The 11,335-nt window shown below is 38.9% G+C and overlaps 1 protein-coding gene across 3 annotated transcripts; it reads left to right on the plus strand.

The window, feature by feature from the left end:
- The first annotated feature begins 3,712 nt into the window (after positions 1-3,712).
- ptger1c (prostaglandin E receptor 1c (subtype EP1)) lies at positions 3,713-10,562 on the plus strand. Of its 3 annotated transcripts, XM_083524559.1 has the most exons (4): positions 3,713-3,975; positions 4,102-4,262; positions 7,244-8,173; positions 9,000-10,562. In XM_083524559.1, exons 3-4 carry the CDS (start codon positions 7,295-7,297, stop codon positions 9,246-9,248), a joined length of 1,128 nt encoding a protein of 375 aa, XP_083380685.1. In that variant the 5' UTR covers positions 3,713-3,975; positions 4,102-4,262; positions 7,244-7,294; the 3' UTR covers positions 9,249-10,562. The 3 variants fall into 3 exon arrangements, with proteins under 3 accessions (XP_083380685.1, XP_083380684.1, XP_083380686.1); XM_083524558.1 differs by lacking the exon at positions 4,102-4,262; XM_083524560.1 differs by lacking the exon at positions 4,102-4,262 and having other exon boundaries at positions 7,367-8,173.
- The last annotated feature ends 773 nt before the right edge of the window (positions 10,563-11,335 follow it).

Here is an 11,335-nt window from a genome sequence, read left to right on the forward strand (position 1 = left end):
TTTTGCTGGGACACTCACACTTTGGAACAACTGTTTCCAAACAATATTCCATATAAGTTTGTTTGCATGGAAGTTAAGAAATTATATAATATGGAAACGAGTAATTGAGTAGGCTGTTTATACTGTGACTGTGATAGTGTTTTCAGGATCTGGGCCGGTTATAGCTAGGTTTTTTTTGGTTGTTTTTTTTTTTTTTTTTTAAATAGTATTTCCCTTTTTTACCACTAGATGTCGCCATTTTGTTCCCGAATGCCTAATTAGTTTTTTATTGTTTCCACCTGAGTCCCGTTAGTCCTGTGTATATTTAAGTTCCACTTTCCTGGTTTCTTGCTTGTTCGTTGATTTTGTGGTGACTGTTTTCCCAAGTTTGGCTTCCTGAATTTTGTAAACCCCCCTCCTCAGAGGAAGACTTTCAAATGTTTTCTTTAATTTTTACTTTTGTATGTGGACTTATATATTTTTGCGCTTCAGTTTTTGTACTTTTTAGTACTTAAAAAAAATAAGTCACTTGTGGGTTTACACACCTCACTGCGGGAGACTGCTGGAGCTCCTGTAATCAACCCTGTTTCAAGCCCCAACCTTGACAACTGTACTATTAAGAATTGTTGCACACATTGTACTTTAATATATGTCTTATGAAGTTTGAGCTCTGTGGTTGCGGCTTTGAGTTACTGATCAGAAGGTTGGGGGTTCAAGCCCTGGTATCACCAAGCTGCCACTTTTGTTATAACAGCTCCAAACATCACTGAGATATGCAAAAAAAGATTTTCACTGTGCTGTAAAGTACACGTGATAAGCCTAAAAAGCACCTTTACCTTTGGCATAAACTGGTTACTTGTGAAATAAACTAGTTTAGTAACATGACTGTTGTTTGAAAATGTTTTGCTGTGTGCTGTGCTCTTCCAGACATAAAGATCTGATGATGATGCAGACATCTGATTCCTCATAACTTCTAGAGTGACAAATGGCTTCTTTCTCTCAAACAGAAAATGCAATCCAGTTTGGGTAATGTGAGATTAATTTAGGAAAAGTCAGCTTCTTGGGTGCTCTTGCTCTCAATATTAAATACTGACATCAAACACACATGTAGGACTTTCCAAGTTCCTTTAATGAAACAGATGTTAGATGTTTACTTCATTTACTTTATAGCAAACACCAGTCAGTTTTCACCTTCAGTGTGAGGGCAGGAACTACCCTGCATACAAAAATCTCAATGATGGCTCTTGCGTCCCAGAAATGCAACCTCTGTCACTTCACGAAGGATTCTATCATTTGCAGATGCTTTGGGTTAGGTGTAAGCAAAACATTTAATTTCACAGTACAGTGGATTGGGGCACCAGGTTGGCCTTTAACGGCAATTATGTATAGGCGCTCGGTGATTCATCTGCAGTCATGGCAGCGTTAATAACAATTATGTCCTCTTGTGCATTCTAAGAGCACAGACTTCGTGCCAAGCTGAAGTTAAACATACATATCTGCAATATCCTTCTGTCCTTCAGTTCTAAATTATTTCATATAAAGTCTGACATCTGTCTTATAAGCTACTTTTGACATCCATCTTATAGCAGTTATTTATTAGCTGCCAAAGCCAATAAGAAAGTAAAAAAGTAAGTACAAAAATCAAGCATATCATATTCTTCATTGACTCATCATTCATTCATTCTTCTCATGGTTTAGTGATTTTAGAGTCAAAAAACAAACTTAAGAATTAAACCTAAGACCCTGGAACAGTAACCAATCAGCCATATTGTCTTTGCTCGTTAAAACCCACATACATTTAAATTCATTGGAGAAACTTCATGAAAACTTCATCTGGAATCTGAAAGGACATGTTCAGACTGAGACTGTTGTGAGTTGAAACTGGAGAACCAAACCAGGACTGTGTTACATCAGCAGATTGTGAATATTGTGGTCAAATCAGTAGTGAAAAGTGTTATGCATTAAATTTCCTGCTATTACAATATATACTCTATTGTTCATTTAGTACTAGTATTAGTTTTTAGTTCCTTTGCATGTTTAATGACGAAAAATATTAACGTTAATATATTTCCAGAAGGACTGATTGAAAGTGTTGCTCCTCTGGAGCATGATTTAAATCCAAAAGATCCAGCTGATAACTTAGTATGATGTAACTATAAAGAATGAATATCTCAAAGATTCTTCCTCATGTAGTTTTGGGAGCATTTCCTCACCGCCGTCACCTCTGGCTCTCTCATAACGGTTAAACTTATATGGATAAGCTTATGAATTAAAATTTTATATTCGTAATTTATTTACTTTACTTAAGTTTCTGGAGACCTCTCACTGCTGCTGAAGATGGTTCCACATGAACAGATCCATGAGGTCACTGTGGAGGGTTAAACTGAAGAACCATGTAGATAGATTTGGACTGTAATTAATATAAACAGTCTGCTACAATGGTTTAGGATTATAATTGCCATGATTAGGTTTTGCACTCAAGTATCAACAATGATAGAACTATAATGAATGGACCAAATAAAACCACTGAATTGATCTGAACTGACTGGTTAAAGAGATCCAGATTAAATCTATTTGAGTCAAATATTAGTAAAAATAGTTGCATATTAACAAACCTGCACACTGAAAACTAAATCGTGTTGAATATTCCAAGCACTGCATCTTGTATAAACTACAAAAGAAATTGCTTGTAGTGTTACTGCAATTGAAAGATGGAATTCGCTGTGATGTTTCTCTCAGATTTTAGATGGACTCCTTCCTATTTTTCTCCTTTCTATTTTATTGCTTTTTGCATCTAAAAGAAATGACATGCATAGCAAACAGCACAAAGGTTTGTGCACTTGTTAGGGTGCGTGCAAGAGTGCATATCGACTGAGGATTATTGGAATAGAAAGAACAGTATTCCGAGTTATTTGAGTCAGAGGTCAGCGCATAAGAATAAGAGACACGATTCGGAAAAATTGGTAACTGTGGTGAGATTCAAATCACGGATCTGAGACTCGAGTCTCTCTTTCTAATCCATTGGTGTTTCTGTCGCTACCTTCAAGGCTCATTTAGAGCTAAAGATGTGCATGGATGCTTCTTAATTTCTTATTAGTACACTTGATTGCAACAAGCGCACTAATACAAATTTACATTTTGACCACTCAGGAACTCAAAAGACTTTAAAGAAGATTAATCAGGAACTTCTCATGGTTTGCTGTTATCTCTTTTGTCTCATTCTTGTATCGTTATGATTAGGGAGAGAAAATGAATGGCTTTGTCATGGTAATGAAAATCCCTCTTCAAGCAGCTGATTGAATTTTGTGTTTTTCTTTAGTTTTTTTTTTTATTTATACCACCACACTGCGACACAGTTACTTAAAAGCTCATGGTTTTTAAACCATTCCAAATGAGCAATGTTTTCTTAGATGTAAGCCAGCAATCTTGCCTCTTAATAAACATCAGCAGTGCAGGGATCAATCGGTACTGTATAGTTTGAATAATGCAGGGCTACTTTTGTCACAGTGTATTTAGGATTTTCCATTAGATGAGAAGCAAGCAGCCTGAAAGACTGTGGTTTAGGTAAAGACAAGCGGAGAATGGGAGAATTTTTTTTAGAATTGGAAAACGGACATAGATAAAGAAGGGAGAAAAAAGAGAGGGACAAAGAGGGAATGCGGATGGTGCATAGAAATGACAAAGGAGGTGGGCTTGGAGAGAAAATGAGAGGGAGTCAGACAGACAGACAGACAGACAGACAGAGAGAGAGAGAGAGAGAGAGAGAGAGAGAGAGAGAGAGAGAGAGAGAGAGAGAGAGAGAGAGAGAGAGAGAGAGGGAGAAGGTAACTGGGTAAAATCAAAGAAATGGACAAATCAGCGAGTAGAAAGTGCACAGGGAGAGAGCGAGAGAGATAGAGACTCAGAGGGAGAGAGAGAGAATCTGTAGCCTAAAGCATTACCACAGTGCTGCAAAACAGGATGGAGTGATTTTGAGGAACTGACCTCAGCACCTGGGTGAGTGAGGAACTAGGATTCTTTTTTTTTTTCTATCATTTCTTCATGAATGATGCTTTGAAGTACAAAAAAAACTATGCAGAAACTTCTAATGATTTGTTTTCCTCATAATTATAATAACAACAGGAACACGTCCAGTATATCGATGCGCCTATGATCTCTCGCTGATGTGTCTTCACTTGAATGCATGTTGCTCTCCGGGTTTCATTATCACATCAAGTTCATTTTAACTGAACAAGGAGGGGCTTCCACCCGATCCCCAGCATACATCAGATGAAGCCACACGGGTAAATCTCTGCATGCTGATCGGTTTTGTTTTCTATTTTGTAAAAATTATCAGGATCAGCATTTTAGAATTTGAGTGTGAAGTTCAATGGCAATTACACGGAAGTGTTTTCCTCAGGAGAAACTGAGAAGTTATTTACTGCATATACATAAACATCCTGCAGCTACAGAGTACATCCCTGAGGAAAAAAATTCTCCAGTTTCCTGTTCTACACTGGAAGATTTCTTCAATATGCTACTGAGAAAGAAAAAAAAAGTCTGAGAAAACAATGAAGAAGAAAGCAACAACAAGGCCATAGAGTGAGGGAAGGGGTGAAAAGTCTCTCACATATCACAGTATGTCAAGTTTAAAAAGCAGAAGCTGATTATGCATTCACCTGGAGAAGAGCTTTCATTTTCAGGCATTGTGTCATTTCGGACAGTGTTCAGAAATAGGAGAGGCTGGGAAGTAGACTGATGCTGTCATTTTAGGAGAAAAAAATAACTCATCTCAGTGTGTATAAAAGTGTGAAAGCCCCCTGAAAATCGCTCTGATGGGATATCTCCGTTCGTCTGACAGTGTCAAAGCACTTTCTGATAGCTGATATTCAAAAACTATGTCCTACTTTACCTGAGCTCTTAGTAATACCGACACTGGGACTGTAAAGCATGATGAAAAAATGATTAATTGATACTTTCTTTTTCATTACATTTACTTCCAGTTGAAGTCTGTTCTGCATTTATTTACTCATAGATTTTCTCAAAGTAGAGGCTGACCAATTTTATGCCTTAGGCTTCCTACTCATTTATCATATTTTAATTGGCTTTTGGAAGAGTTTCCACATCGGTGCTTTTGATACAGGTGCATTTTTCTGATGTGACAGTCTTCAAAATTAGTTTCCCGTTTCTCCGTACATGCAATTTATGTATTAGATAAAAGTAAAAAATTTCCAGTGAAATCGCAGCAAGAGTAAAAAAAATTAACATTATGACAGGAAAAGTGAATAACACTGATCATCTCTTCATCATGGCACCTGTAAGCGGGTATTTTAGGCAGCAAGTAAAATTTTTTTCCTCAAATTTGATGTTAGAAGGAGGAAAAATGGGCGAGTGTAAGGATTTGAGCGAGTTTGACGAGGGCCAAATAGTGACGTCTAGACGACTGGGTCAGAGCATCTCCAAAACTGCAGCTTGTGGTCAGTATCTATCAAAAGTGCTCCAAAAAAGAAACAGTGGTGACCCGGCGACAGGGTCATGGGCGGCCGAGGCTCATTGATGCACGTGGGGAGCGAAGGCTGGTCCGTGTGGTCCGATCCAACAGACGAGCTCCTGTAGATCTGACCACTGAAGAAGTTCATGATGTTAATGCTCGATAGGTCAGGACTGTTTTATATAAAATACATACATGCACACTATATGGACAAACATATTGGGACACATGACATATCCAGCCATATGTGGTTCTTACAAAACTATTACCTTGGAGACACACAATTATATAGTATGTCTCTGGACATGGAATCATTCAATTTTCCCTTCCCTTCTTTAGTGTAGGAGACCCAAACCTGTTCCCGCATGACAAGAAGATATACTTTACATGGATTGGAGTGAAAGATCTTCCGCTATACAACTCTGAGCTCAATCCTATCCTTACCTTTGGGATGAATTGGAACACTGGCTGCACACCAGGCCTCCTCACCTGGTGAAGTAGTAGCTCAGTGGTTCAGGCTCTGGGTTACTGATCGGAAGGTTGAGGGTTCAAGAGGGTTCAGTATCACCAAGCTGCCACTCTTGGGCCCTTGATCAAGGCTCTTAACCCCTTTGTGCTCCAGGTGTGCTGACCCTTTGCTTTGACCCTAACTCATTGCACAAAATTGCTGGGATACATCAGTACCGGCTTTAAGTATATTACATATATATTAGTATATTTACATGGGTAGATGTATGATCATACAGTATATGTGTAAAAACTCAAGTTTCTGCAAAATCACTGCACTTAAAGTGAAATAAAAGGAAAGTGAAGTAAATAACTGATGAGATCTCACATAAAGAAACATTATCAAATATTTCAGAAAGTCATAGAAGACCATAAATCCTACCCTTTAGTCATATTTAAATCTTTTTGCTTAAATTGGTCATATTCTATTGGCAGATGATTGTTCCTTCACTTCCCTTACAATTTTTCCATCACCGTTAAATGGCAAATCGAGAGAGAGAATAGTACAGATTAAAAGGAAGACGAAGGGGCTGCAGGACAGAGAGAAAACAAATGAGTTGTCTAAATTCATTTAGTTCACTGGAAATTAAAGGACAATTCAGAGTGGACTGTTGAACAAGAGCCAAAAAAAAAATATTAGTATATTAGAAATATTAGTAATCAGCATTTCAATTTTATAAAAATCCTCTTCTTCCTCTCTGATTTTTTTTACGCCTCACCCTACTGTGCCCCGTACGACTTTAATTTAAACGGCTCTTTGAAGATAAAGACAGAGTCGAAGATAAAGACAGAGTCAGGCGTTTTATTCGGTCAGAATAGCGTGGGATTGCCACCATGAATCTTTTTGAAGGCAAAATCTAATGCAAATGGCTCATCAGTGAAGAGTGACAAGCTGAGCGGAGAACATTACGACATTACCTGGAGCAGCTTGACACCTAGAACAGAGAAAGGTTTTTTTTTTTTTAAAGACAAAAAAAAAAAAAAGACAAGCTGTGCCTAGCTATGTGGAAAATGTGTAATTGAAGAACACGGCTATTGGCTAAAAGAGATTACTGTATGCAGGGTGCGGTATGACAAGAAGGTAATAGTTGTGCATACAGATATAATAGCTCTATTCATCAAGCAACAGGTTGGGAATTAGCTTTTAGTTTCAACATGATTGCACTCGTTTGCAAGGAAGACGAGCATAATTATGCTGAAGAGATAAAGTGTGATGGTAAGAGGTAATGCAGTGATGCACACAATGACCCGTTCTAAAAAAACAAACATACAGTCTTTTGTTTTCAGGTGGTGCATTAACATCCTGGCCTCCAAAGCTCCATTCTCAATTGACTCAGAATGGATTTTGTCTTTAGTTCCACAATTCCTACGGCGTGTCAAGACTTTAACCTGTCGTTCATCGGTCAACAGGATCGTAACTCGACGTCTCCGTCTACTCACAACCCACCAAACTTTGGCTTGTCTTACTTCACCATGAGCTTCGGGATCCTGTCTAATTTAATCGGCCTGGCCATCGTGTTGTCGTCGTACGCCCGCTTTCACCACCGAGCTAAGACGCCGTTTCTACTGCTTGCCGCCGCGCTCCTTCTGAGTGACCTGGCTGGTCATTTGGTCACCGGCGCTTTCGCCCTGCACCTGCACCTTGGAAGAGTCAGGAGGCAACGAGCTGCAAGCAGGGAGCTGAGTGAACCCCCACAGGCTTTCTGTAAACTCTTCGGTGCCTGCATGGTTTTTTTCGGCTTGACTCCTCTCCTCTTGGGAAGCGCCATGGCTGTGGAACGCTGCATGGGCATCACACAACCGCTCCAGCACTCTGCCATGGCTACAACGGCTCACGTCCGCCTCAGTGTCCTCCTGCTCATCACCATGGCCTTTACTCTAGCAGCACTGCCTTTGCTCAACATTGGAACGTATGAACCTCAATTCCCTGGTACCTGGTGCTTCCTTCCTGTTCATGGTGCTCTCTCGAGTGCTGATGCCGGCCTGGCCTTGGCCTTCTCAAGCGTAGGCCTGTCAGCTTTAACAGTCTCTGTACTGTGCAATGCTGTGAGTGGGCTGACGTTGCTGCAAGCCAGGTTTAACAACCAAAGCGCAAAGCTGACCGCCTCCAGGAGACGCAGATCGTCTAGATCACCTGTGCATTCACTGGATGTGGAGATGATGGTGCAGCTCGTGGTCATAACCATTGTGTCCTCTGTCTGCTGGAGTCCCTTTCTCGTAAGTGTATCAAATAAATATACAATTAATGAAGCAGTATGAAATTTGTAAAGTTTCCCCTGCTGCCTCTAAGTTCCCATGGGTTGCATATTTTCAAAATAGAAACAGAGATATTTTCAATGTTCAAGATAAAAATTACATTATTAAAAAAACATATATGGGCATGACAAGAAATGGGGCAAATATCCCAAAATATAGTATACTATTACACAGTTTTGTGATCATCAATCAGGCAAATTTACATTGTAAAAAAACAAAAAACCACCAAAGCTGTTAAAAAAAAAAAAAAAGAAAGAAATTACAGACTGCCCCTTTCATGCATCATATAAAACAATTATAGAAAAATAGAACAAATATAAAATATTAGATAGAATTTGTTTATAGAAAAAAAATTAATATTTAATGCATCTACAAACACAGTAAAAACTTGCAAACTATAGGAAAGAGAGAGTGCGAGAAAGATTTAATGCATATAATAAAAAATATAAATAAATTTAAAAAACCGCACACTGCTATAGTAATGCATCTAATAGAAATACATAAAAAAAGACCCTTTAAAAGAGAGAGAGAGAGAGAGAGAGAGAGAGAGAGAGAGAGAGAGAGATGCATTTAATGTGTTATTTAATATTTCTCTATATGATCTATGTGTATGAAACATGCGGTTAAAAATTACAAATTGCTCCTTTAATATATCTCATTGAAAAAAAACTTAAAACATAAGATGTCTAATAATCACAATATATGTGAAAAATGTAATGAGATGCCAATTCAAAAAAATCAAAACGTGTTCATGTTATTGGGCTTTTTCTCTTGTTCCCTTGCTCAGATTTACATCTCCATGTCAGTGAGACAGTTCTACAGAGGTGAAACCCACTCAGACCCACGATATGAGCAACTGCTGCTGCTGGGTTTGAGGATGGCCTCCTGGAACCAGATCCTGGACCCATGGGTGTACATCCTCCTGAGACGCGCCGTGCTGCGGAGAGTGTGCAGTCTGCTTTGGCCCAGCAGGGTCATTTTAACCCAGAGCAACTCATGTGGGAGTTCGGAGCGACAGGAAATCCATTTGCACTGACTTTGCTGCGCTCGCACAAGTCCACAAGGCCCAGAAGTGGCTCTTAAAATCGCTAATGTGGCATTAAAAACGGCGATTCGCCCCGATCGTGTTCCTGTGTGCCAGCTTACAGCCTGGTTCATTTCCAAATCTTACAAGCATCATGCATGCCTTCATGAGGAAAGTGAACATGGTCTGGAACCCAAAGATTAGCTGATATTTAGTGCTGATTTATTGAATCGTCTGTCTTGAACTACAATCGACTTAAAAAAACTATTGGCACCCCTGTCGGGACCATGAGCAAAACTAATTACTCTATATTGACAAAAGTATTGGGACACCTGACCATAAGATTCCTATCTCCTTTTGGAACAACAAATTCCACATTTAGTCCCCATTTGCTGTTATAATAACCTCCACTCTTCTGATCCACTGTTAGTAAAGTCAGGTGCTGATGTAGGTGAGGTGAGGCCTGGGGTGCAGTCAGCGTTCACATTCATCCCAAAGGTGTCAACAGGGTTCACTAGCTCTATAGTAGGAGATCTTCCAACCCAACCCATGTAAAGCATATCTTCATGGCACTGGTTCTGGCGTTGTTATGCTGAAACAGGTTTGGGTCTTCTAGTTAAAGTGAAGGGAAAATGTCATGATACTGCATCTAAAGATGTCCTATACAATTGTGCGGATCAAATTTTATGATCAAACTCTTGATGTCACCCAAATGAGGATGGGTTCCCCTTTTGAGTCTGGTTCCTCTCAAGGTTTCTTCCTCATTACATCTAAGGGAGTTTTTCCTTGCTCATCAGGGATAAATGCACATTGTTCTCCTTGACTGTTGATTTCTGTAAAGCTGCTTTGAGACAATGTCTGTTGTGAAAAGCACTATAGAAATAAACTTGACTTGACTTAATTTTGTGGTAAAAGTTTGGAGAAGAACCACATATGGCTGGAAAAGTCGTGTCCCAATACTTTTGTCCATATAATGCATATTGAAGGAATAACCAATGCAATCCATTTAAACATGATATCTTTCTAAAATTAAATAAAACAACACTCATTTGGAAACAATGATTATCTTGTATTGTGTGTAATGACTAAGAGAAAATGTGCCATTTGTCATATGTCTGTCAATAAAATAAATTCCTACAAAAACGATATTTGACGAGAAAAAAAAGGTTGTTCAAGGGTTCCTTAACGGTTCACTGGATATCTCAAGGATACTTAACATAGACCAATTGCATGTTAACCTCCAGCAAAAATGAACATCATATTTGTAATTTTTATGTTTCTTGTTGTTTACTTGCGAGGTCAGAGGATAAATGTGCAAGAGGCACAGTTTGGAGATAAACCAAACTTATTATCTCCAGCATTTTTACCCAAAAAACTTCTTCTCAGTGGGGTGAAAGAACTTACATACAGTACATCAGAAATATTAGTGTTGAAGTGGAAGTCTTTATAGTGCGATTCCATATTGAACTTTTAATGGACAAGTAAAGAAACTAATCAGATCTATTTTCATTTACGCAAGTTGGTCGTTTTAGTCACGAATACACAATTTCCAGTTTGTGATGTTTCGCCAAAACATACAGAGACTTGAAAAATGTCCATCATTTACTATTTCCACCTCAAATGACAACTGCAAGGGCTATAAAGTTTCTCTATATTTTGTTCATTGGCATCAATTCAAATTCGTCAGTCGACACGTGTGAGCTCGTAATCAATCATTACATATTACCAAATTACCAGATCTCCAAAGTGCTACATTCTCTTCTCAGCATGGCTGCACCCTCTCTTCCTCTCAGCGAAACAATGAGACGTACATCCTACCTGAATGATTTACAAATGATGGTTCTATCACAAACCAGTTGCAGAATCGGTTTGCAATTTTTGTCCAGACTTAACACCAGGTCTTGTCATCTTTCAGTGGTTAGAACCAACCAATGGTGTTCTCCCTCACAGCTTCTAAAGCAGTCATGTGGTTTACAGCGATTCAGTCCATGTCCACATTAATACATTTTCGACTGAAAACGCATATCTGTTTCCGAGACGGCGTTTTCAGTCGACAAAAACGTAGCTTTTTGAAAACATCTTCAAAGTGAATACGTTTA

The sequence above is a fragment of the Silurus aristotelis genome, assembly GCF_946808225.1.
Source record: "Silurus aristotelis genome assembly, chromosome: 21".
In the NCBI taxonomy this organism is placed as follows: Eukaryota; Metazoa; Chordata; class Actinopteri; order Siluriformes; family Siluridae; genus Silurus; species Silurus aristotelis.

Coding starts and splice junctions, on each gene's coding strand:
- ptger1c (XM_083524559.1), top strand. CDS start 7,295: ATGGATTTTGTCTTTAGTTCCACAATTCCTACGGCGTGTCAAGACTTT. Junction 8,174..8,999: donor TCTGCTGGAGTCCCTTTCTC/GTAAGTGTATCA, acceptor TCCCTTGCTCAG/ATTTACATCTCCATGTCAGT.